Source organism: Meleagris gallopavo, chromosome 21 (assembly GCF_905368555.1).
Source record: "Meleagris gallopavo chromosome 21, MGAL_WU_HG_1.1, whole genome shotgun sequence".
Lineage (NCBI taxonomy): Eukaryota > Metazoa > Chordata > Aves > Galliformes > Phasianidae > Meleagris > Meleagris gallopavo.
The window spans coordinates 5,092,631-5,120,028 of NC_139424.1; the positions used below are offsets into that span (position 1 = coordinate 5,092,631).

The following is a 27,398-nucleotide window of genomic DNA, read 5'->3' on the forward strand; positions in this document are numbered from 1 at the left end:
GGGCCAACACAGCAGAGCTCAGGTGCAAGCAATTCACCTGAGTGACTGGAAGGCATGGAGCCAGGATCCACCCCTTCCCAGACCTCATTTAAGGGCTGACAGTGGTAGCAAAGGTATCTTTTGCTGGAGATCTCAGCATACCTGAGGCCTTCTAGAGGTAAGCAGATTTTCTTCCTTTGTTTCTGCGTCCATTGTTGCTGCATTTGGGCTTATCTTTGCTTGCTTGGAGGTGTTTTGCCCCTGTGTGAGGCAGAGCTCCCAGCTCCATCTGCAGCACCCACACACCCCGCCTGTCCCTTCTAGCTCTCCTCAAACCAGCTGATCCCTCCAGCTGTGCCACCCCTATGTGCTTTGTTTCCCAGGGTATTACAGATGTGGGAACACGCCAGTAAAATGCATTTCACTGAGGAGGAATGCTTCCTGTTGAGCTTCAGTGTCAAAGCTGCTTGGGAATTTTTCTTTAGGGTCAGAAAATTCCTTCTTTTTGCTATAACAACAGTGAGTTTCTTCCTTGGGAGATCTCAGCACCATTTCAGTGCCAGGTGATTCTTCTCATGGCTGGGAAAAATGTCCTACATGTCTTACCATATTTTAACTGAAATATTTTATTTTAACTGAAATATTTTAACGGCACTTTTGCAGGAAGGATTGGGTTTTATCTCTTTTTCCAGGCAGAGCCCAAGCAATATTTCCAACCAAGTGGGTCAGGATGCATCATGCCTTTAGCAAAGAGCTTCTACACATACACACTGAGGAGAAACCATAGAATCATTTGAGTTGGAAGAGGCTCCCATAAAGGCTATCTGATACCTCACTCCCTGCTATGAACAGGGACACCCACAGCTCCATCAGGTGCTCAAAGCCCCTCCAACCTGACCTTGGATGTCTCCAGGGATGGGGATCCATCTCCTCTGAGCAGCCAGTGCTTCATTACCCTACTAGTAAAGAACTTATTCTTATATCCAATCTGTATCTCTCCTCTTTTAGTTTGAAACTGTTTCCTTTTGTCCTGTCATTGACTCAAAGATTGGAAAAGAGCACTGAGATCATCCACTCCAACCATCAGCCCATCGCTGCCATGTCTGCTATCCCAGCAGACCCTGCTCAAGAATCTGTCCCTCCTTATTATAGCCCCCTTCAACCTGCCCAAAGGAAAGGGAGGGAAGTGAAAGAGTCTGCTGATGTTGGCTTGTTAGAAGTGTATTTTGACCCAGTGGTGTATTCGTGGAGGTTAAGCAGCTTTTAATTATTGGTAGGAAACAATGGGTGAAGAGCATTCACCTTGGCTTCCTCTATTTGCCCACTTTCTCTTTGCTTGGTCATGAGTTACTCTTGTGATGGAGCCTTTCTCACTATGCAGGTCCCCGCAGCATCTTTCCAACCTTACTGGTTCTATAACTCTGTTCTGTGGGCATGGTGGTAGGGGTGGATGGTTGGACCAGATGATCTTGGAGCTCTTTACCAACCTTAATGAGTCTGTGGTTCTATGGTTTAGTGGGCATGATGGTGAGTGGATTGGTGGTTGGACTAGATGGTTTTGGAGGTCTTTACCAACTTTAATATTTCTGTTTCTATTCACTGGGGATGGTTGGACTGGATGATCTTAGAGGTCTTTTCAAATCCCACTCCTGATTTCATCAATAGCACAAAACATTTCTGTTCCAGAGGAATGCTGGCTGCCCACTGCTCATGCTTGCTGCAGTGTCTGCTCATGTTTCTATACAAAACCCTTGTGAAGCAATTCAAGAGGGGAAAAAAAGAAATCAACAGTTTTGACAAGGAGAAGCCTGGTGCATGAATAATGTGCCCTTCCTTTTGTAAACAGAGAACGACCAAATATTTGTGGATGCAAATCCTCAGCAGTGCTGGGAGTCTGTAGGCGAGCAATGGCAGAAGTTAAAGCTCTTGCAACAAATGGTTCCTTCAGAACCTCCAGCCTCCACCCATCAGTGAGAGGAGGTGGAGTGGGGACTGTGTGGTCCAACACATGGAGGAAATCCATGCTGGGAGGTTGCACGGTGCTTTGCTGCTGAGCTGTGTTGCAGATTGCTTTGCAGTCAGTGCAGGTGATTTCCAAGGCTGTCTGCAGGCAGAAGCAATTCGTTTCCAGGCAGAAGCTGAGTGCTGGCTGCTGTGTGTGATGTTACAGTGGGAGCTGGGGCAGAGTGAAGCTCATCCCCATGTGCATCCTGGAGCATTAGAAATACTGTGCTTATTTACTATGGGTTTTTTTTGTTTGTTTGTTTGTTTTTCTGTTAATTGCCCTAAAAGCACAGGAGAGTCTGCCTGACTTCCTCATACCATATTATTGCCATTGGTTGTACTAAGAGGGTAGGAAATCAGGATTTAATCTGTGTGTTGCTGTGCTTTGGCTCTCAAACCTGGCCAAGACAGCAAAGGAAAACCAAATGGCCACCAAAAGAGTCTCACATCGTGTCTTGTCCCCTGGGTTTTGCAGATGAAGTAATCTAGGAACAGCAGGATGGCTTCATTTGATGGGAATACCTGGTGTGACATGGATGGGAGTGATAGCTTTGGGAGAGTGGGAGACAAGGGGAGGACATGCAGGGTCCCCTGGGGTGCTTGGTCTGCCCAAGTGGCTGCATGCTGAGCATTGGGTGTGCTCTTAGCTCAAAGCACTCTGCTCAGCCCTATTCATGACCTCTCTCATCACTCCTTGCCCTGGCTGTAAGAGCAGCAGCATTGAGGAATGGTGATAAGCCACGATTCCTCTAGAGGAAGCAGCAGCAGAGCTGCATATGGCTCAGCCAGTGCCATGCCTGCCCTGTAGGGAAGGAAGAGGAAAGCCAGCTGGCATTTGAAGGATTTTTTTTTTTTTTTTTTTAAGCTTTCCCCCTCTGTGACCTTTCTGCTCTTCAGCTCCCTTGGCATTTTGAAGTTCTTCTGCTGGAAAACAGCACTAAATGTGTTCTTTTTAGAGCTTTTGGGTGTTTGATGGGCAGATACCTGCAGTAGGCAGCAAACTAGGAACGCTTAAAGGACTTTTTAATGATCTCTTTGAAACAAAGAATGTTTTCATAATTATGAAAGAAGGCAGAATTCACCTGCTTTACAAGTTTTACCTGTGGCTCTTGATTTTGCAAGGCGTAGATAGACCAGATCAACCTGCCTGCCTCCCCCCCTTCCATAGTACATTGCAAAAGGACATTGGACCCAGCCAGAGGGATCAAGTTGTGCTGTTGTTGCATCGAAGATTTGACATGAGCAAGCTGCAAACTAGAAACAAACAGAAGGAAGTTTTGGAGGTGTTAAGAACTGTGGAGATGTGGCACTGAGGGACGTGGTTGGGTTGAAGTTGGGGATCTCAGAGGTCTTTTCCAACCTAATGATTCTATGAGTCTGTGATTCTTGGGGTATCAACACATCCCGAAAAGATCCCAGTGGAGAGGATCAGCAGGTGGCAAGTTCCCCATTCCATCATTTGTTCCCACTGGGAGTTATCTGGCCACCAGATACGCAATTGTAGGGTGGAAACGAATTATTTCTGCAGCAGCATCTGGTGGGAGGGACTGCTCCGGGTCACTGCCCTCAGCTTTCCCAAACAGCACTGCTCATCCTGGGGCCCATTTTTGTGCAACAGAGATGGAAGTACTGTAATTTCCCAGATGCTTATAAGTTTATATCATCTGGCAGAGGCCAACTGCTCCATCGAGCTGTTTGTTGCAGCCCAGCAGGTTGTTCATGGCCTAGCACAGCTCTGAAGGGTGTGGTGTTGCCTTTGATGCTGCAGTTTGCTGGGACAAAGCATGAGCCCCAGTGGAGGTAAGGGGTGCTGTGCTCCTCTGCATGCCAAAACCACACATTGGAATTGGGTTGAGGTGTCCAAAGAGATTCATCCCAGCTCCTATGCTGTTTGTTTTCACAGTATGAATGTGCTGGGGCTTTGCAGCTTCAAGATATTTGGACTGATGGGATTTGGGGCAGATAGTTCAGTGGTTGAACAGGCCAAATCCCAACACTGCCCCTCCAGAAATTCCTTCTGGAAGCTGAGGAGTTTCTTCTTGCAGAGCTCTCCTGGCCGTGGGCAAGGAGCACAGTGTCCATCAGAAAGTACTGTGGCTGCCCTGGGACTCTTTCAAGACCTCAGAAAGTGGGAATGCCAATGGGTATTGGTATGAGATGGGTGTGAATTTGCAAACTTTCAGCCGAATCTGGGGGAAGAACAATGTGGGCACGCATTGGGTGTGCATCACTCAGGCATGGCAGGCGGAGGAAAGAGGCTGTGTGCCATGTGAGGTCTGAACAGCATCCATCCAACCCACAAACATTTACTCTAAGTTGGGCACTAATTTGAATTCGTATCAGTTGACTTGGAAATAGGGAATCTGCCTAAGCCACTGCTATGGACGGCACCCCTTTGCTTAGGACAGCAAGTGCCTCTTTGAAGGGCTTTCTGCTGTCTGAAATAGCTCCTGGTAGGGATGTTTTGCAGGGTGACAGCCAGCTCTGATTTTGGCTGGGATTTGTGTCCACGTGTCCCATTGCACAGGGTAGCCAGAGCCCTGCCTTGCAGTGGAGCTCAATGCCCTTGGGTCAGCATCTCCCAGCATTTGAGTGCTTCTCTCTGCAGCATTCAGGATTTCTCATTTGCAGAGCGTGGCACATACAGACACGTGGTCATTATTCCATGCATAGCAATGAGGATTTCCATTGATTCCAATTTCTGCCTCGTGTTCCCCTCACCCACACAGCCCTGCAGCAACACATCACAGCTCACCGAGGCTGCTCCCACTGCCACACAGACCTAATTTTTAAGCCTGTTGGAGCTAAATAGTAAATTATGCATGCATATTGAAACGCCATCCGGGTGCGTGTGAGATGTAGTGTTGGAAGGGGCTTTGTGTTTTCCATTCAACCACTGTAAACTGAGCCCTTTCCCTGTGTATTGCCCTATGCAAACCTACTGGGATGCTCCAGAATTTAAAACAATTAACCCAAACGGTGCAGCACCATTTATTTTTTTTTTTCCACTATTGAATACTGATTTTGCCAAATGCTTGAATTGCCTTAGCTCTTCCCAGCTTGAACAAATGAACTGACAGCCAGAAGTGGTAGAAAATCTCCTAAAGGAGAAGAAATCTTTCCTGACAGTGAAGGTGGAAGGAGGTGATTTAGAGCACCAGGGTTTTCCTCCCCTTGGAGGGAACATCTGTAGGTGATAATTGGCTTGAAGGGAGCTGGAGCTGTGCTCTGGTCCTTTCCTTTTTCCTCCTGGGCGGGTGAGGAGGGAGGAGGACCAGCAGCCCCACTGGTGTCCCTTGCTCTTTGAATGTGTTTCCTGGTTCCGTGCCTGATTAGGAAAGGCTCTGACTATTAAAAGTGTGATTTTTGTTATTTAATAATTACTCCTCCACTTCCTCTGTGTCTGGAGGGAGTGGAAATTAGATTTGCTTTCAGTACGTCGTCTGAATCCACCCTCAAAACTCAGGAAAGCAACTAGAAAGAATTGTTATTAAATGAGGAACTGGCTGCTGAGATAATTAACTCCCCCCACACACTTCCTCCCCTCCTTGGAAGCCCTCCAAGCACCTTGTGATGTGTTGCCTTGTCCCAGGCAGCTGCTGCCCTATTCCTTTCCATTGCAAGAAGTGCCCAATGCAGCCAGCTCCTGGGCAGCCCCCGGCTATGTTCCCCCATTAAGAGGATCAAGCTTTATGATGAAGCTTTGATAGAGCGTTGAGTTGGTGTTTTAAGGCCCTTTCACTTTGTGCACTGTTAGTAAATGGAGGTGCTGAGTGAGCTCATGCATCACATGAGCTCTGGGCTTCAGGCTGTGCTTCTGCTCAGCTTTTTGGGTTTGCTGCTGCCCGATTTGTATGAGAATAATGCTTTAAATAATACTGGGAGTGATGAAAGCGTTATGATGAGATCCCAGCTCACCCTGCAGTGACCCATACACATGTGGGACTTGTCTCCTTCAAGTCGAATACTTTGTAATTAAATGTAGTGTGTTCCCTTGTCTGAATGTGCCAGTAAGTGGAAAAAATAGGAGGAAAAAAAAGCCCCTCATGCCATGTGCTCATCTATGGTGACCAAGCATCCATCCTGGCAGTGCTCAACCCAGTGCAGGTGGGGCTTCTGCATCCTAGAAAGGGGCTGCCAGCACCTCAGTGCCAAACTGTGTGGTTTGGCTTTTGCATATCATGCCAACGCATCACTGAGCTGCTCCTGCTTTCATCAGCTTTTTGGTCATTTGGGACACTGGGTGTTAAAATGCAGCTCATGATCCTGAAGGCTGGAAAACAGAATATGTGTGTATGTGTTCACACAATATAGATGAGTTACCTGGGGAAGGTTTGTGCTGATCTCTCTAGCATTGCTCTAACAGCTGGCTCAGAGCATGTGAAATGTCATCACCAATGGGTACAGAAAACAGAAAGGGCAAAACGTTTGCAGCTGGGAAGCTGAATTGGAGAGGGCACCCTGCTCATGGTTGCATTTGTTGTTCTTTTTTTCCAAAGCTTTCAAAATTTGATATAGCTGATAGCAGGCCCTGTCTCATGTCAGAAAAGCAAGGATGTTGAACAGGCAGGGAGGGAAAATGAAGGAAAGTCTCTGTGGTTTTCCTGCTTGTCCAGCACAATGTGCAGCCCAGGAGGGGCTGTGTGAGCTTTGCAGCACGGAACAGCATATCGTGTTACCTCTGCTGTGCCCAGCTGAAAGGAATTCTTGGCAACTCACGTCCCCACTGATATTAGCTCTGTTTTCATCTTCTTAAGGGAGATGAAGGCTGAAATCCCCACCATTAGAGGGGCAACGGTCTGCCAAAAGAAATGAAGCTCTGTTGGAAGAGCGTATTTTCTTTGGGCTTGGTTAAATATGCTCCTCATTGCCTGTTTCCTTCCATTTGGCTTTGTGTCCCCAGAAATGGCAGCGGCTGCACCCCAGGCTCATGGAAGGGGTCTGTTAAAAGGAAAATAGCAAGGGCAAAGGCTGGGTCAAGAGTGTTCACACTGGTTTCCTCCATTTGCCCACCTCCTCTTTGCTTGGCTGCAAGTTACTCTTGTGATGGAGCCTCTCTCACCATGGAGGTCCCGGTGCCACAGCTCCTCTCCAACCTTAATGGTTCCGTAACTCTATTTTGTGGGCATGGTGGGATGGGTGGTTGGTTGGACTAAATGATCTTGGAGGTTTTCACCAGCTTTAATGGTTGGAATGGTTTGAGTTGGAAGGGACCCCCAAGAACCATCTAGACCCACTCCTAGCAATGCACAGGGACACCCACAGTTCAGAGTCCCTCCAGCTTGACTGCGGGTGGGGATCCACCACCTCTCTGGGCAATTTCCAGTGCTTCAATACCCTTATTGTAAAAGATCAAAGGCATCAGTCCCAGCGAGGAGCAGAGTCCTGAGAGCCAGGCTGCTGCTCGTGCTCTGGCTCTCATCAGCACAGTAGAGGCAGCGGGGGACTCCTGCCTGCTTGAACTCTTCCAAATGTGATCTGTGCTCCAATAAAATAAACAGTTTAGGGAAAGTGAAACCCCAGGCATACACTCTAGCAGCTGATCGCTCGCTAATTGCAGGAAGAGCAGTTGGGAGAGGGGATTTTTTTGTATTCCCTGAGCTGGTTTCTGGTGAGAAAACCGAGCTGGAGGAGCAGAGCTGAAGCTCCTCTCCAGCCCCAGCCCCAAACATCAACCTTGTCTGCCTTCCCTTCGTGCTGGTGGAATGTAACTCATGTTAAGGAGCAGGAAGGGCAAATAAGCTCCACAAAGGGTGAACATCCAACCTCCAGTGAAATCCTGTTTCGTTTTCTGTGTGTTATTTTCTGTGTGCTTTTGTGGAACCTTTCCCAGGCAGGAACAGATGATGATAATTAGCACCAGCCCCTTCCCTCCACATGTGGACCATCAGCCTCCTACCCCATCCATCCATCCAATCCATCCCAGGCCCTGCCTTTCTCCCACTCTCCCCATTCCTTTCCTTTTCCTTCCCTCTGCCTTTCAATTCACCATTTCGGATCTGTTTTTGAAATATTGGCAGCAAATAGTGTGCTTTCATGATCGATTTACTGATGATTTCCTTTCCTGTGGCCTCTTCCCTTTAGACGCTAAGGACTAAAACACAATTCAAAGGTCTTCTATTCCGATCACATTGGCTCCTCACCAAGCTCCCTACTCTGTTCTGGGGAACTGCTCATGTAAACCCAATCAGGACTTGGATTTTTTTTTTTTTTTTTAAATTTAATACACTCAATTGTAAAATTCTCTTTCTGAGGGCCTTCTCAGCTTTTTTTTTTATTATTATTCTTCTATGCTAGAATTTAAAGAAAAATATTCCTATTGTTTAATGCAAACTTGAAGAAATTCAAATTCTGGTCAAACTCTCTTCCAGGAGGTCATTTACAGAAGCAACAAACCCAATATGTTGTTTTCTTTTAAATTCTTGATTGGTTTTCTGTTGGCAGTGGTGCAAATTGCCTTTCCTTCAAATGCCTGTTATTAATGGGGCGTCAGCTGCAGTTTCTTATTACGCCGGAGTAGAGTTTGTTGGAAATACTCCAGCACATTTTCTCTATAGGAAAACGCAGGTTTGTGGAGTGCAAAATGTAGCATAGAAGGAAGGCTATAAATAAGTTTCATTTTGGGGAGAATGAGGGAAGAAGAAAAGGAGTACTCCAACAGTGAAATATTTACATTTTTCTGCGAGAAGTTAAATAGGGCTATAATTACAGCAAAGTGTTTTGATGGATGCCAAATGCTTATTTTTAGAATTTTGTTTGGCAGGAAATTAAAAACAAGTTGGGAAAAATCCCTCTTTGTATAACACATAAATGGTGTTTTTTGCATAGAGAATGATTGCTTTCCATTCAGATCCAACCTCAGCTCCGGACCATGATGAGGAGCTGGCTGTGCGACGTGCAAATGAAAGCTGTTCTTCTGCTTAATTATCCCTGCTGGCGATATTTATCAAGTTGCATCTTCTGCTAACAGCGCTTCGTTTTCTGAGAGTCTCATTGCTTCTAGAGGTTTAATTGGGTTCTTTTGCTAAACATCAGGGTGACGCGATGCCACGGGCACAGCAGTGATCTCAGTGCAGGGAAGGTGTGGTTTTCTGATGGCACGGCCAAGGGAAGCAGTGGGTGCCCTTTCCATAGAATCATTAAGGTCAGAATAAGACCACCAAGTCCAACCATCCAGTTTTGGTCCATCCCCGACCTTTGGCTTGGTTTAACCCACCCACTTGTGCTGGGGGTTGCTGCTGTGTACCCTTATCAGTGCCTGTAGGTCACCAAAATCCCCAAAAGCAGTTACTTCCCCAACAGTCTGGGTGTGAGCTCTGGGAGTTGGACTCAGATGGGTTTTCCTCAGATTCCTGGAATTGGAGGCATGTGGGGAGATGTAAGCCCCAAAAGTCTTTGCTTCTTCTGTCCTCTTCATCTGAATGCTGTTCCTCCCTCAAGAGACACTGCACTCAAAATAGCAGGTTCTTTCCTCCATGCACACGTTGTTTTGATTAATAGGATGCTTAGGTGCATTTAGAGCCAGCTGTAAATGAGACGTGTGGCTCGTAGGCACCACGGGCTGGGTGACACTGCTCTCTAGTGGATGGCTTTCCATCGAGTGATGCAGGAGCTGATGGAGAGAGAGGGTCGGTGCTCAACCGTGGATGAAAATGACTTTTTTTCCTCATTACTTCTGTCGTGAGCTTTTAGAATGTAGTATATCCACAGAGAGATTGTATGGGTAAAGGGCAATGTCCATCTTCAGTAATGAAATGTAAACCAGAGGTTCTCAACTTATCTCACTGTGATGGGAAGGATTTATTGGTCAAGGTTCTTCTAATGATCCTTATTGGGTCACTTCCAACTCAAAACAGTCTATGATGCCAACAGCCCATCCACTAATGCACTGTGGCCGAAGCTGAGACGCTTGTCAGCTCTCTTAGGTGCAAGGGATGCCTTTGGGTGCCCAGAAACTACTCTTCCCATCAACTATCCCATGCATTTAGTGAGCTGTGAGCCTGCAATAGGAGGGGAACAGGCCTGCATAGCTTGGTGAGGAGCCAAAGAAAATTCAGTTGGATTTGGAAAGGAAAACAAAGAGCTATTCCTGGAGCAGCCCTGCTCTCGGGCACGCAGGGGAAGTGTGCTGCATGCAGAGCTGGGCATCCTGCTTGCTGCAAGAGGAAATCTGGGAGAGAACTGCAGAACACCCTGCAGCTGTGCTTCTAATGACATGCTTGAAAAATGCAGAACCAGAGCAGAGAAATAACCTGATGTTTAGTCTTCAGCGTTGCCAGCGTTGCGTAATAGAATGTAGGGCTGTCTTGTGATGTCTTTCTTACAGATGGTTCTCAGCAGCTGGAATGCTTTATAAATGGAAAAGAAAAATCATTTTGATGTCACACATCAGGGGTAAAATGAGGAGTGAAGCCCACAGTGAAGAGCTGCAGGCTGAGTGTTGTGCCCTACCTCTCCCTGCAGCTCACGGTGCTCAGCTGAGGACTGATCTGTAATTCCAGTAACAGGGGAAGGATGCTGACAGCAGGGATGTGGGCATGTTATGGTTTGAAAACTGCAAACCTCAGCAAAAAGTTCACTGAGCAAGAAGAGACTAAACAAATTAATCCCCACTGGTACTTTCCTTCTTAATAGTAAAGACTTAGGAATTTTTAAAGTGTTTATTGGTAAGCCCTAAAGGAGTTTTAACGTTACGTATTCTTAATTTATATATTTTAAAATCCTCTTTACCCCAAATCTCTCTAAGGACAGGAGTGAAATCTTTCCCAGCTATTCATTTGCAAAGGCTCTGCAAGCTAGACATCATACTGCACCATTCATAATCCCTAACCCTTCCCATGGCAATAAGCAAAGCACAAACCCAACTGCTGAACCATCACAGCAGAGTTGAGGAATGCTGATGAAGGCTATCGTAGCTTTCGTGTTTTAATAACTTGGTATTATGAGGAAAAGTTGGAAAAGGTAAATGCCCAAAATATGAGGCATGTTTTCAAGGCTGATGTCATCTCATGTTGAGTAATTTTTGCTGGCATTTCTGGAGATAATTTGCTCACTGGTGACATTCATCTCCATTTCTTACTGCAGTTCTGCAGTTCTTCACTCTCTGGGACTGCCTCTTCTTGTTTCTTGATTCCTTTGCCCTCCAAGAAGTGGTTAAATTCTCCAATTACACTTTATGAGACACGTTGGCGTTGGGTGTCCTTAGTCATGCTCTAGGGACATGTCATGAATTTAAATGACAAGGAAAGCCCTTTCTTCTAGTTCTCTTTGATCTAAACATCAACATTCTTGTCCATGGGAACGTTTTTTGAGCTGATCTAGTGCTGCACACAAACCAGCTGTCAGAGAAAGCTTTTTCAGTAGAAACCAGCATCCTGCTCTGCATGGGGGAACAAAGCATTATCAGGGCTTTAGGGCATGGTTTTATGCCCAACCCTATCATCATAGGGGTCAAAACCCCATATCCAGTTTCTATCTGGGAAGAAAGCTGTGTCTTTCCCTATGGAATATCCCCATAAAGCAAGAGGATGAAACCAAGTGGGTGTAAGTGATCCTCCACTGTAACTCACAGGGATTTGCATAATGCTGCGATCTTCCTATAGAGATTTGGGGTCATTCTGTGGCAAATTTTATGGCAGGGATAGAAGTTTTTACAGCTGTTTGTTAACATTATACCCCACTCATTGCCGTGAGACAGTTCACAGCCTCCAAAGCTATTTTTACTAATAGTGTTTGTGGTTGGTTTGCTTGTTTCCTGAGGGACAAAGGGGATGTAGGCAGATACGAGGCAGCCAGCAATCCTGGAGCAGGGCTGCCCCAAAATGGGCTGCAGAGAATTCCTCTCTACAGGCTGCAAGTCTTCAGGATGACTTCAGGATGAACGGTGCCAGTGCAAGGCAATCCATTTGTGTGGGGAACCACCAGATCCTTCTTGCTGGAAAGAGGTCCTTCGGGAGCTCCTACATCGTGGCAGGGATTGCATGCATACATCAATAGGACAATGTCACACCAAGGCAGGCAGCATTGCTCTACACTGGATAAAGCAAAGCTCAATGCTTGCATGCTCTTTTTGCTGTGCTTTTAAGGGGTTATCGCTCATTCACAGGGACTTTACATGCTGTACTCACTATGAGCTCCTGGTGTATCCAGCTTTGAGCTCCCAGGCTGCAAGATGAGAGCGGTTTGGCTTTTTCAGCTTAAGCCTCTGACAGCAAATGAATGCAATTATCATTTTTCAAACAATAAATACATTATTTCATCCACTTGATTCCTATTGTTGCCCACCCAAAAATAAAAAAAATGCCAGAAGAGATTTCAAACACATCCCTATGGCAGGGCACCATGGGACCAGCACTGTAGGCAGAGGGATTGGCACCAATTCATTGACCAACATTTCCTTTGGTCCTGAGGCACACCCCTCTCCCAAATGCTTCATTGGAAAGCATCATAGTGGGGTGTAGCCAGATGCATGCTCCTTTGGAGGATAAGGAGCTCAGATGGGAGCATGCTAATGGCAGTCTTGCATCAAAATTAATATTTTTTTAAAATACATTGAACTTATAAAAATCATCTGGCCACTCAGTGAACAATTTTCCCCAGGGCAAACTGGCAGCTGAAACACACAGATAACGATGAAGGGTGGGAGCAGCTCCTGTTAGTCATTTCCTCTTCCCAGCCCCAATCCCCACTGTGCCCTCACCCCAATGGGTCGTACCATGAGACACGCTCATGCTTAATGATCCAAGATTTGCTAAAGGAGAAAGCCTGTTTCCAGTCAGTCTTGCCTGCCTATGAGCAAACCTCAGAGCCTGCTGAGGGTGATTACAGGCTGGGGTTTCTTTTTGTGGGGAAGCACAGCCCCCTCAGCTCACAGCACAAGGGTGGCTCGTCCATCAGGTTGGGCTGTGCTCCTCAGATCACAGCCAGGATGCCTGAAGCAATGCAGAGAATTGCAGCCAGCTGTGCTTATGGTTTTCACTGGCTTAACCCATGTAGGGATATTGGGTTTTAACCCCAAAATCCTACTGTGTGGGATCCGGCAGGAGCAGCACTGCATGCTAAGGCTTCACTTCATGTCGACTAAAGCTAGTAAGACATAAGCTGGAGAACCCTCTTGGATTTTGTTCAAGCAGGAGAAGCAAAACCGCACATTAAGTATGTAATACACAAACCTTAGCATGTGTTGGCTCTGGTTTCCTTGCTCCTGATACCACATGCAGAAGATGGCATTCCCTCTGCCTCCAGCTGCGTTGGCTTCTCTTGAGCAGCTCTTGGCTCATTCATCACTCTGTGTCCTAGCCGACCATGCATGATATATCCCTTCCCTCCCAGTTTCTGTTCTTAAGATTCCCATTACAGAGTGCACCTTACCTGCTGCTGACAGACAATACTTTTCTCATCTTATCTCATGATAGATGGATGCAGGTGATGGTTTGGCCAGGCAGCCCAGCTTTCTGTCATTCTTCAAATGTCCCATGGCTTCCACTGATGTCACAGAGTGGTTGGCGGTGGTAGAGACCTTAAAGCTCACCCAGTCTCACCCCTGTCATGGAAAGAGCAGGACAGGGCCTGATGGCTTGGCTCTGGCTTGAAGAGCAGCAGGGCTTTGGGAAGACCCTCGTGGTGGAAATAAATAACATTATTTCAGCACCAAGTCTTTGCTTTTCTTATTTCTAGCTTGCAGGAACTGGTGACAGTCCAAGATCCTGGTGGATGGTCACTTCCCCAGTCCCCCAGGTATCTAGGATTAGTCAAACGCTCATCTTAACGTTGGCTAAATGAAAAAAGAATTGGCCAACTGCTGCACAATCCTGTGTTGTAAGGCCAGGAAATTAATTTGTGCAGCTGCCATTTGGATTGGTGCCATCCATGCGTTTCCTGGGAAGACTTGCTGTGCTCTCTGGATGCCTGCAATGTATCTCTTGGTCCTTCCACTCACACACACAGCAGATGAGAAGTTTCTGGGCCACGAAGAGAGGAGAAAAATGATTTCCTAAAGGAGCCCTTCACATTTCACAGCCTCATTTAGGTGAAATTCAGTCCTTTTGCTTCCAGCACAACAGGCAGGTGCCTTTCTATCAGAGCAGAAAACTCACATCGCTCCACGTGAGCCTGTAAAGGGATCAGGGAGCCACAAATCAAAAAGAAACTTAGTTCTTTCCTCTGGGGTATTCCCTGAACACAAATGGCTTTCTGTGCTCCCTGTCTCTTCCCTAACATCTTTGCATGGAGCAAAGCTTTTAACTGCACACCATATTGGATGAGCACCAGGGGCTCAGCACCGGACTGATAGGAGCTATTAGCATGCATTGGGCTCTTCCCTCCTCCTAACTCAGTCAGAATAATTCATCAGCAAAAAAAAAAAAAAAAAAAAAACCTCAATGCCAACTTCCTCTGACAGGTCTTGATTGTAGATGTGCTCTCTGATTCACTTTGGGAGATAAATTGACCTCGTCAAACTCAGGCTAATGAGTCTCTGTAGGGCCACTGGGAGCACTCATTTATTTATCTATGGATTTGGCCATGGTGCTCATCTCCCAGAGCATACACACCTAAGCCCTGAGCTGCCAGCTTCTCCAGGAGAGAGCTGGGGGAGGCAGTGCTAAAGCCCAGGTAGACTACATCAAAAGCCTTTCCCTCATCTACCATGCAGTCACTCGATCACAGAAGGAGTCACGCAGGACAGAATTACAGAATGGCCAGGGTAGGAAGGGAACTCAAGGGCCATCAATCTCCAACCCCCCCACCACATGCAGGGCCACCAACCTCCCCATTTAATACCAGACCAGGCTGCCCAGGGCCCCATCCATTCTGGCCTTGAACACCTCCAGGGACGAGGCATCCACAGCTTCTCTGGGCAGCTGTTCCAGCACCTCACCACTCTCATAGTAAAGAACTTTCCCCTGACATCCAATCTAAATCTTCCCTCCCTCAACTTAAAACCATTTCCCCTTTAGGTACTGAAAGACTGCAATGAGGTCACCCTGCAGCCTTCTTTTCTCCAGGCTGAACAACCCCAGCTCTCTCAGCCTGTCTTCACAGGGGAGGTGCTCCAGCCCCATGATCATCTCCAAGGCCTTCTTCTGGATCATCTCCAATGCTGGCTGGACCTGACGGTGCACAGTTGTCCTACCACGTAATCACACTCAAGACAATACCCCCACATTCACACCTCTTTCCTTTCCTTCCCATGCAGTCTGAAAGCTGTGCTGATGGGGAAGCCCCAAGACAACACGGTGGACTTGTCGGGCATCCCGCTGACACTGAAGGACCTGGAGCGCGTGACGTCGTACCTGCAGCACAGCTCGGAGCACATCGACACGGTGGAGCTGTGCTTCACCGAGCTGACGGATGAGATGCTGCTGCAGCTGCTGCCTGCATTGTGTGGCCTTCCTCACCTCACCACGCTGTCCCTCAACGGCAACCGGCTCACCAAAGCCATCCTGCGGGACCTCACCGAAACCCTGAAAGACCCCAAGAAGTTTCCCAGTGTCACCTGGATCGACCTCGGGAACAACGTGGACATCTTTTCCTTGCCTCAACCTTTCTTGGTCAGCCTGAAGAGAAGATGTCCGAAGCAAGGTAACCTGCCCACCATTTTGGAGTTTGGCGAAGGGCAGGTCAGCGATTTGGAGAACCAGGATGGCCTGGCTGAGGGCCAGGAGGACCTGCGGAGTGAAAATTGCCATGAAACCCCATTGGGCAAAGCAGAGGGCAGGACAGTGGAGAAGCAAGGCACTGAGACACCGCAGACGTGACATCAGCTCCACGTTGGGTACATTTGGGTGACAAACCCAAGATCTCCTCATCAGAGGTCCTGGCATGGGTGGATGCAGGCGGTGGGATGCTCTGGGAGCACATTGCCTTCTTCCCCTATGAATATCAGTGCTGCTCCCATCATGCAGAAATGGGATGGTGTTGTACACTTGTATCTCATTCCCTGTTCATCGCAGGGCAGTTGGACTAGATGACCCTGCTGGGTGCCTTCCAACTCAAATGATTCTATGAAAAGCCAGGAGGGTGTTTTTAAATGGTAGCGCTATGCTTTTTAACCTCTCCAAGTATCCAAATACGAATTGCCAAAGCGTTGGAACATGAGGCCCTTCGAAGCACAAAGGGGAGCAGGAAGGCAACTAGATCCAGGAGGATCCCAGCTGGTCACCCCCACACAACAGATGGACAGATTTCACCCACAAGCACTGCACAGAACTGCAACCTTCTCCCATACCAATTTCAGGAGCTGCTGAATAGCGTGCCTGGTGAGATCAACACAAAGCCTGATCCCTCTCTAAGGGAACCACTCCAAGCAGGGTGTTCCCACTCCCAGCCCCACAGCAGAGCTTTGCTTTCCTTGTGCTGGCACGGAGCTGGACTGCAGTATGCTCATCACCTGGGTGCTGCTCCCCAGCCTTACTGAGCCCAGCTTTACTCAGGCTGGCCCTGCTGCCTGCCCAGTGCTCACCCAGCCCTAAAATCCAGTTGCTCACCTGCTGAGCTGCTGCGATGACCTCACAGCTTCCCATTCTTGCACCAGAGCTCTCTGCGTGTTTTGGGGAGCAAGATGTAGTGTCTGAAGCTGGGGCTCAGGTCGGCTCGTTGCTGTTGCTGACAAAGGAGACCGCAATACTGAAGGTTTATACAAGAAAAAGAACAAACCTTGGGGCACTTCCCTCTATCACTGCCATTCAGGCTGGGTGGATACAGCCAGCTGAAGGTCTGAAGCACACAAAGGCTTTCAGATCACTTGGCCACATCCTTCTCCCTGGTCCAGAAGTGCTTTGTTTGTACAATGCCGTTTTGGTTTTTGGCTTGTTTTTATTTTATTTTATTTTTTTTAGGAACATTCTTTTTATTTCTGGATGGAAAACAGCTCCCAACAGAGCACGGCAATTGGCACTTTGGCTTCTAAGCCAGAATTTCATGTGATTCACTGGGTTGATGGTTGGACTAGATGATCTTAGAGGTCTTTCCAACCTGAATGATTCTATGATTCTAAACCCAAGGGAGAGTGGGAAACACTTCCCCTCCCTTACACTCCACAGACCAAACAGACCTTCCCTTCCCAAGAGGGAGCTCACCTGCCTCTGCCTGCAGCCCTTCCCCTGCACAGCTTTGCAGCGTTGCTTTGCACCTGGGAGCAGTGACCTCTGGTTTTGCTTTGCTGAGTGCAAACAGCACAGTAAGCACTCAGACTTTTTGGTTGTCCCTCATTTCCCATGGCTGCACCAGGAAGCTGCACGCCTTTTGCAGGGGGGCTCATGCTGACAGTTGTTGTTTCTCCTCCAAGTACGTAACTTAGAAGAAGCTCTGCTGCTCGTTTTAATACATTTAGCAAAGTTCTGTATGATTTGCATGTATCTAAGCCTTTTGTTTGTCTGGTTGTTTTTTAACGCTAACACTTTCAACTGGCATGAAAAACACTTTGCAGTGAATCAACTGTTCTGTTTGAAATAAAGGAGCTATCTGTAATCAAAATAAATGCCAATGTTTAATAAAGTGTTGAGATCTCCTCTGTACAGCTGATGCCCAGCATCCCTGGTCTAGCCTGCAAAGCCATATACAGTGCTTCCCCTAGTACAGAGGGCTGTTTGTTTTGGCCAGCAGCTCTTAAACAGACCTAAGAATAAGAACTTCAGAGCTGAAAATTAGAATGTTAATGCTGATTGAGGTCATTTGTCATCAAGGTGGGGAGGGAACATTCACCTTAAAATCGTTATGTCCATAATAATATCTTGGTGCTGGGCTTAGTTACCCCCAGCAGCACCAGGCTGCTCTGCTGAAGCATGGAGGAAGCTCATCTATAGGAAGAAGATGCATTCCTTCAGCAATAAGGCTGATTATTCGTTTAGAGAAATTATATCAGTGGGGGAGCTGAGACTGCAGGGCAGGCGTGGGGGCTGGAGAGGTGGCAGCCACCCATCCCTGAGAGTGGGAAGGAGGAAAAGCACCAAAGCAGCACTAGGAATGCCAAGGAGCCCAGGAACACTTTGGCACTTCTGCTCAGTGGGTTGCAGAGGAGATGCCCAGAGCCACAGCGGGGGAAAGGAAAAATGGACCTTGGTCACCAAAGGGAAAAATGGGGTGGAAGCAGCATCACAGCAGGACAGACCACAACTCCGGGTTGACTCACTGGGATTGATGTTGCATTTGGGCACTGATGTTCCAGCACTTCCCAACAGTTCAGTGCACCTCATTTCAGCACTGGAGGAGGATGCTCACACACGGGCTGCTTTTGTGCCCTCAAAAAAGCAAAACCCCCCCACATCCCATTAACCAGCACTGTCTCACCTCTAGCTGCTGTTGCCATGGAGACTGATTGACCTTATTAGCAGTACTCACAGAATGATGGAAACTAACAAACCTGTAACCTCTCCAGTGCGATGCACTGAGCTGAGCAGAGGATTTGCTGGCACTTGCAAAAGGAGGGGTTCTCTGCTGCAGCCCTGCTCTTTGTCTCAGCAAAAAGCAGTTTGTAATGCATTTCTTTTATTCCCTCCCAAGCACTCCAGAGAGAAATGCAATAGGAATTAAAGCAGAAGAGGTGGTGGGTATGGGTTGTTTTTTTTTGCTTATATTGGTACTTTGGGGCCTCAAGAGCCACAGAAGTACAGAAGGACGTGCATACACATTAGCAGGAAAATATGGTGCTTGGGAGCATGAAACATGCTTCTCTGGGGACAGTGCAAGGTTTCTACACATGGCACACGTCTCGTGAGCTAACAGCAGAGTGTAGCCAATGGAAAACACTGATTTTTGGTCTGATTTTTGGGTGGTCCCACCCAGAGCCAGGAGTTGGACTCGATTATCCCTATGGGTCTTAGGATATTCTATATTTTTATTCAATTATTTAGGATTTCGGGGGCTGCAGCTCAGCCATAACAAATGCTACAGTGATACCGTGGTCATCACAAGGAACATCAGCTCCTGGAAGAGGTTATGTTAAAGATTGCAGCTGCAATGCCATGCTGCCTGGGGTCTGACATTTTTCACCTTGTTAGCAAGAGGAAAAGTGCTGGTGAGAGGAATCTGTTGCATTATTTACTGGCAGCTCGCAATGGTGTGTTTAGTGCTGCTTGTGGAGGTAGCACAGCTGCTGCTGGAGCTCAGCTAAAAGGGGAAAATGTATAGAGCAGCAGCTGGAAAAGTAATGAAGTGTTATCCCTTAAGGGTCACCTGGGTGATACACAAAGCACTGAGCAGCACAACCAGAGGAGCATCAGCCCTTTCTGCACAGCTCTCACTGGAATCACTTTCCTTGGTGGAGCAATAGGAACACTGCAGGGCCCACATGGCAGATATGGAGCAGCAGGAAGGATCAGCTTCTGTGAGCAGGGATGGATGAATCAGGTCATCCTCCCATTCCCATCAATCATCCCCTGTATTCTAATGAGCAGACATTCCTTCCAGTTGCAACACTTCCATTCTGCTAAGACTACAATCCAAAATACTCGGTCTCTCATGTTGTTATGATGCCTATGGTAACGCTACAGGTCTTGGCCAGGAGCAGGGCTCTCCCGCAGGAGATGCTTATAAACAACCCCAGTGAGTTGTACTGGGAAGGGACAACCCTGGGTCTTGCAGCAGCACATGAGATGCAGTGCCCAGGTAGAAAACAGCAATTGCCCTTGGCAGACCAAGATCATGGCATGCTCTACCAGCACTAAATGCATCTGAGGCACATCAGGCTTGGAGTTGCTGTTCCTGCACCAAAGCTCAGAAACCAAAACCTGACATCTTAGGAAAAGCCATTCTGCTCCTTATAGGAATTATCAGTAACAAGACAGGCACATCTCCGGATCTCTCATTTCATGTCTGCTGAGCATCTGCAAAGCCATCTCTGCTGGAAGTTATTAAACTGTTCAGCTTTGCAATAAACACAAACTGCTTTTGTTACTCATCAGCAGCCTCCTGCAGGGTTCCCCCCACCCTGTGGATTTGCCCTTCAGCCAAAAATCCATGTTTCCAGCAGCCCAGAGGGAAGCACCCAGCAGCTTTCTGGTCATCTCCATGCCAGGGGAAGAAAATAAACCAGTGGAGTCTACATAGCAGCCCCCAGGAAGGCCTTTCTAAGCTGCACTTGGTGGATCTGGCCAAGCAATGGGTTGCCACCATGGCTCTCTAGTAGCCCTGTTGCTCCCTCTGTGTGCTGTTAGTGGAAATCAGAGCTACACTGAGACCTCAGAGCATCCTAACACAGCACCTCTGTGTCAGCAGCTGGGACACATACAGTGACCCAGTTTGGTTATATGCAATACTACAACATAAGGGAGGGATGGGGACCTTAATAAAACTGGGAAACAAATCGAGGTTTAAAACACAGGAATGAGCCTCCCTTTTCCTCTTCTGCAGCCACCTCTCCTCCTGGCAAGACCTGCAGTTTTCATACATAAGGCAGCAGCAAAGAACCCATCTGAGCACTGTGCTCAGGAACACAGTGATAATCCAGCTCTTCCCAAACAAACTCCTGTTGAACTCTGTGCAGAGAAGTACAGGCAAAAAAACTCAAATACACAAAATGAAAGAGCATCCACCTTAGAGCTGCCTTCACACATGGCTTTCCAATAGAACTTCATTTTTTTTTTTTTTTCCCCTGCCTTTTTCACCTCCTCCACTGCAGACAGATGCTTCTTAAATTACAAATACAAAGGGTAAGTAATTTTCCAAGCACTCTGGGGGAAGCTGTGCTTCACTGCGAGCTCAGAGCTCCCCTCCAACACATGGGCTGGAAACTGCTTCTCACAGAGCTGAAAGCTAAAATGTAAAATTTCAGCTTTCTGTTCCACATTGTGCCTTTTGCCTGTCTCCATTTGCCAGGCAGACCTGACAGCTATGTTCAGATATTTGCTCAAGATGGACAAAGAGCAAGAGGGGCTTTGCAAGCATGCTCCAATCCAACTATCCACCCATTCCCACTAAGACTTGAAACTGCACACGTGCAACACGAGCCTGGTGTCAGCATCAGCACGTTCAACACAACTGACATGAAAGGGATTAAAGCAGAATTCTCTGATAAGGACTACTTGCAGAATTCAAGCACTGTGTGATATTGGATAGAAAATGAGGTCCCAGTGTTTCTGAAGGGTATTTCTGAAGCAAGTACAACAGAACATGAGATATTTTGTGTTTTTTCTGTGTACAGAAGTCTTTACTACCTTCTCACAGAATGGTTGGAGTTGGAAAGGACCCCAACAGGCCATCTGGTCCCACTCCTGCAGTGCACAGGGACACCCACAGCTCCACCAGGGGCTCACAGTCCATCCAGCCTGACCCTGAGGGTCTGCAGAGATGGGCACCACCACCACCTGTGCAGCACCTCACCACCCTCATCGTAAACAACTTCTTCCTTAAATCCAATCTCAATCTCCGCTCTGCTAGTTGGAAACCATTTTCTCTTGTCCTATCACAACAGAGCCTGCTCGAGAGCCTTGTATTTTAACCCACGTGCCCTTCCAGCTCACCAGTTCCATTCCCCCTCCCTTCCAGCCCACCAAACCTTCTTCCAACACCCAAACTGCCCCACACAAGGGGCTCCTCCTGCAATCCCACACACCATCTGCAGCCCATTGATACTTCCTCCTCCCTCCTCCACTGCTAGGAAAACCTAAAAGGTGGAATCAGACACCACATTCTCCGGGAAGCCACCATTTTTCCTACCTGCATTTTGTCTTCACAACAGAGATTGGCATCAACTCTTCCTCCTCTACCAAGTGTCACCTGTGCTGCTGCTGCTGCTCCACCCGAATCCCAAAGCTGCCAGCACTGCCCATCTTGCTGCTTGATCCTACCACTCAGCAGGGCAGATTAGATAATAAATGTTGCGCTACTTTTTTTATAGACCACTGAATTGCACTAAAGAAAGAAAGAAGAACCCTGCCTTGTGCCCAAGCTGCTGTTTTTGAGGAGCATTAAATGGGGACATGAGTTTAAAACGAGGAGGAGGGGCACAGCCTCACCTGGGGCCCCAACGAGCACCAGCTGTGCCAGCGTGAAGCTCAAGCCCTGTTGCAAGCCTCCTGGCTTTTAATGAGGTTTGGCGTGTTTAATGAGGTTTTCCAATCTCCAACTCAGGTTGTGCCACCCCTCACAGCTACCTGCTGTCCTCAAGACCAGATTGTCAGAGGTTGCAGGGGGGAAATTCTATTTGCAGTTCTGCAATAATACCCTCTGTGAACCGACCCCCACTGCTCACTCCCCATAGCAGTGCTTCTGGATGTGTCAAGGAGAGGGCAGATGTTCCCCAAGTATGGTGTAACTGCTGCCGTTTTCTGCTGTTCTCTGCCCCCAAAGCCAACTTTTCCCTCACCTTCAGCTGCTGACACACTGCCAAGTGATCCAGCGCTGCTGTCATCTCCAAAGACCTTTTTGAAGCTTAAAGGCAGCGGCTTTGAAACCTTTTTCCTTGATGTGGTTTGGGTTACCAAACAGCACAGCACTGACACACAGGCTTCTGCAAACTCAGAGCAGCCCTGCAGAGGTGCTGCTGCAGAAGCAGCTGGCTCAGCAAGGGGACTGGACACACTTTAAATCCAACTTTGGTTCCGAGACTTTCCATTATTTTCTAAAATCACCGTGGCATCTCATAGCTGCAGGTTTGTATCTTGCTTTGAGACAATTCTCATCATCTTCACAGCAGGTTCCCTGCATATTTGCCATCCCAAGGAGCACTCAGCATAAAGATTTTATTCATTTACTGCTACAGCCGAAAGTAACACATACTTGATTTAACACACTTAAGCAAAAGTGTGTTAGCAACACCTTACCAAGCCCTTCCCTTTCAATCTATGATCCCCAAACTCTTCCTCTGTAATATGGAGATGACACAGCTTCATGGGAATGCTGGCAGACCATCTCGAGGTTATCTGAAGGAGGCAAAAGAGATGTAAAACATTTCATCTGTTAAACTAGAGTTGAATAAGAGATCATCTGAGCAAACCTGAGCACAATCATCCCCCAAAGGGAGCTGGAAAAGCAGAAGTGAGAAGGTCGTTCAAACATCCAGAAAACAGGGTGATAAAAAAACAAAGGGAGCTCACAAAAGAAGTCAGAGGCTCATACTGAGAATAGCTATGCAATTAATTTACAACAAGCCATAACAAGTGAAAACTTGATTATGAAAAATCTAACTAATTGCAAAATTGAACAAGTATCTGACAAAGAAACCCTCTAAATTATGGGAGATGATAGCATTTTAAGTTGATTAAAACTGCAGAGATTTTGAATGCCAGTATGAATTATTTACTGCTTTGTAATTTGCTCAGGTTTCTCAGTGCAGGTGTTAGGCTGAAAGGTGTTTATTGTTTCAGCTGAGCTGGAGCTCAACATTCACCACCATGGAGATGCACCTGGGCTTCACTGCATGAACTCCTGGCTGCAGTGTTCTCCTCAGCCTTCCTGAATTACAGCACAGGGGCTTACTCTTTTCTTAATGTGTTATTTGTGCATGCTCTACATCAAATGCCACCTGTTAGCTCCTTAAAAGTCAATCAGGGGCTATGAACATTCATGGAATGGTTTAAGTCCAACCCCCCTGCGGTGAACAGGGATGCCCTCAGCTCTGTCAGGTGCCCAGAGCCCTGGCTGGCCTGACCTTGAGCTGAGCTCTGGATAAGGGTGAGGAAGGCCAAGGATCTCATTGGTATTTGGAGTCTTTTCCCTCCACCTCAGGTAGCCCAGAGTCTCTGGCAGCTGAGGAATTGTAGCAAAGCATTTGTTAAGGCAGCAGTTGGAAGTAAACAAACCCCTCAGTTTTCCTTGCATGACACTTAATGTCATTTTAGTCATTCCCTGCTAGAAAACAGCAATTCCTCTCGCAGTGCCTTGCTCTCTCCTCCACTGATTTAAAATGATGAGAGAGAGTTTAAAATTTAACTGCTCTTCTATCTACCTTCAAGAGATAGAGTGAAACTTCACAGTCAAAAACCATCTTTATTGTGAAATATGCAATATATCACTTCCTCCCTTCTCATTAGGAGGATACAGGCAGCTGGAAGTGATTCAACCAGAACAGCAGCTACCAAGCCATGAAAGAGCACGTTATTCAGACTAATAGCTGAAATATATTAATTACAGTAATTCATGGTTTCACTAGTGCTTAATTTAATGCTTATGTACATACAATTGCCTTACAATAACTAATCAAGAAATGATAGCCAGCACTGGTATGAAATGTGAAGCTTGCAGTTTATGACCATGCTGGAAAGGCAGCCATCTCCCTGCACTCACCACACCATCTTTGCTTTCTTATTCCACATCTTCCTCATGCAACATTAGAAAGGACCTGGCGTGAAACCAACACGCCTTCAATGGCATTTGCAAACCGTGTGCATGACGTTACTGAAACTCAGTCTCCTGTTGTTCCTTCTCTGGACAGAGATTACAGGTCAGCCCCTTCTCGTCTTGTTTAGTGCCCAACATTAAAAAGAGTCTGAGGATTCCTGTCTTCTTACCACAAAGCGATTATTCACATCACAAAGGGCATTTTTGAGTTGGCATCCTTGGCACCGCCTCAGTACAGCAGGACAGACACGAAGAAGAATGCGAGGTCTGTTAGAGCAGCCCCTCCACATCAGGGCAGCAGTTACAGCACATTTTGGTGGATAGCAGCACCACGTGTCATCATCATTGTGCTTTCTCACAAATGAATTACGACACAACATCAGCATCTCCCTTGTTGCTATGAGCTGGCACTCAGCCATTTGTAGCTCATTGAACAACTGAGCCAAAAGCTTCGTTTCCATTTACAAGCGTGGCCACGCTAACCACCATTATCGTAAATGGTGTGCAGAACCTCATCTAGAACTAAATCAGACTCCACTGATTTTGAAAGGCTCTTTCTGCTTATAGCAGCTAAAAATCATCTTCTGTCAACAAGTCCTAATACAAAAGCTCTTAAAATTAGGTGAAAATAGTTACATGACAGAGCCATATTCATTCAGTTTATCTTTTTCAACTTTGATACTTGACCAGCTATTTCAAAGGGTGCAAATGAACTGTACAAAACGGCTCCTAGGTCATTCCTAACTTCTTGCTACTTCTAAAGTACCATTTTTGACTGACAGCTGCTGTGTCAGCCTTGCTGAAAGGCTGTTTCTTGGCACACATCCTAAGAACTTCATATAAGATGGAAGTTTTGTCCCTTTCAAAAGCAACATCAATCTGTGTTCCACTTGGAGCTGTACAGCTAATCTAAAAGCTTTAGATTCCCATTCCCACTGCATAAGCATACAGTCACATGCTATTGGTTCATTAATATAATTACCTTCTTTCTACATACGCTCTGAAGTACATTAAAATCTTTCACTTGGTGACACCAAGTGGGCAAAACAGTCAGCAACATCTGCCTTCTTTACTCTCTAGCAGCTACAACAAAGACAGCTGTCAAGCTACAGAGGATCTTTTTCCCTTTCTTCCCATCTGGAAATCAGTTCATATTGGAACCAGTATTTAGAGAAGACATGTACAATTAGTTAGAATAAATACCTCTGCTGCAGAAACAGATCATGCAGTGACCCCATCAGACTTTGAGGCTGAGTTTCAAGCCTGAAAAGGCTACAAAACAGTTGCATTTGCCCTACTTGAATACTTGCTTTTCTTGCTGTTGGGGCATTAGGGCCTAATCTCGACAGTAAGCACAGTAGCAATTTTAGCACTATGTGTTTAAACTGCTTAAACAATCAAACACCAGATAGAATGCTCACAACTGAAGCCTGTTCACACAATCTGCAGAAACTACACTGTATCGTGTATACATCTACTGCATGTTACACAAATCATAGAATCATGCACGTGTATCAAAGATGCGTTGGGTAATAAAGTGTCATTTCTTTATGCAATGAGTGACAAAAGCAGACTGAAGTTTTTTTTTTAGAACTTTAATGTGTGATCAAAACTGTATGAACGTTGTTTTATCTTAAAGGTCCATGCACAGAAATACAGGTGGTGTTTTCAAAGATCAGCTCCCTCATGTTCCATTGGGTTCCTTCTTCCTCAAACGTGCTTTCAGCATCAACACCTGCAATACAACAGCAGGAATAAGTTGACCATCCAACATTCGTTGCTTACCTTTTTAATTTAAGTGATATCATCAGAAAAACCTTTGCTCACCACCAGTCAATCTGCCGGTAATTCCAGCAATTTTTGGTTAATTTCATCATATGATATCCTCAGATACATTGATGCATTTCTAAAACAAGTAGCACCTTTGTTCCATACTGCTGTAAACAAAACTACAGTGCAGAAGACAGCAGCTCCTGTATGTTTACCCTCAGTATTTCAGCCCAATGAAGTGCTGTTTTGTCCTACAACTTCACCAATCAGTTTCAGAGCTAAAAATATACAGAAACAAAAAGATGGCCAACGAAAATGCTCTCAACCACACAACGTTTGTGAGACTGCAGCCCAAAAGCACCACAGTGAACTAAGAGCACAGAGTATTACAACTCACCCAGAACAACCTCTTGCTCTTGCAGTCTCACTTCTGTCCCAGGGCCGTGTGAAGGGCTGTAACATAAATAGACATTAATCAGTATGATTCTATCATTAACAGCTGTGAGTATGTGGCAGCAGAGATCTGCAAGTGATAATTATATCTAAGGATCCCAGAAAATAAGCTTTACATTTTAAGTAAGAGAGGAAGGAAAGTACGTTGATTCAAGCTATGAAGGATAACCATACAAAATACGCTTCCTGTGTTTGTTTTTTTTTGAAATGATCAATAAGATCCATTTATTCTCAACAGATTCTGCCTGGTAGGAATCTCTACAATGAAATTCACCACCTACCTTCACATTATGGCCATCTCCAAAGATACCTGCTCCCATCCTTATTGTATCACATCACCTGGAAATCCCAGGTTCTGCAAAGCAAATAAACATTGCCCCATTAGTCCTAGCAGACAAGGTGCAGACGACTCTAAGTTCACACACGTGCAGCTGTATTTCAGACAAATAAGAAGGTTATCGTCAGTTCTCGCATCTGACGGCACTTCCTATTCTGGGGTATCATCATCAACAGCCAGCAACTCTGATAGGTCAATACACAGAGGAACAGCTTCACGTTGAACTGACTGTACCCTTTCCCCCTTGTTAATATAAAACATTAATTCTGTTATCAGGACGTAACGTTTGCTTTTCATAGCTTTATATGTTTAATTAATATAAAACTGTTACAGGTTATTTTCAATTAGCAGCCCTGCACTTGGCTAGTTTACATCACTGATATACAAGGAAAAATCTAGAATGTTCTTAACACCTTGGCAGAACATAAAGATAACTTACTCTTTGCTTCAAGGCATCGTTCTGCTGGGGGAACAGACACCAAACAAGCATTAAGGGAGTACTCCTCAGCAGTAGTTCTAGAAAATCACAGAAGTACATTTGGTACAGTAAGAAGACTCTGAAGGATCAAAGGGGAAAAAA

At 46.4% G+C, this 27,398-nt stretch overlaps 1 protein-coding gene and 2 non-coding genes across 4 annotated transcripts in view; 1 reads left to right on the forward strand and 2 right to left on the reverse strand.

Annotated features, from left to right (window-relative positions):
- The window catches only part of LRRC75A (leucine rich repeat containing 75A), a 46,987-nt gene extending 29,509 nt beyond the window's left edge, over positions 1 to 17,478 (forward strand). For both annotated transcript variants that reach the window (XM_085240640.1, XM_085240641.1), the window contains exon 4: positions 15,179 to 17,478. In XM_085240640.1, the coding sequence (XP_085096766.1) occupies positions 15,179 to 15,740 (562 nt within the window). In that variant the 3' untranslated portion in view covers positions 15,741 to 17,478. The remainder of the gene's footprint in view (positions 1 to 15,178) is intronic.
- Positions 17,479 to 26,063: 8,585 nt separating this feature from the next.
- On the reverse strand, positions 26,064 to 26,137 carry LOC116217368 (small nucleolar RNA SNORD65). The gene has a single exon (XR_004161825.1). It is a non-coding gene; the product is annotated as a small nucleolar RNA SNORD65 (small nucleolar RNA).
- A 780-nt stretch (positions 26,138 to 26,917) lies between these two features.
- Positions 26,918 to 26,992, reverse strand: LOC116217364 (small nucleolar RNA SNORD49). Its single transcript, XR_004161821.1, has one exon. It is a non-coding gene; the product is annotated as a small nucleolar RNA SNORD49 (small nucleolar RNA).
- Between the last annotated feature and the right edge of the window lie 406 nt (positions 26,993 to 27,398).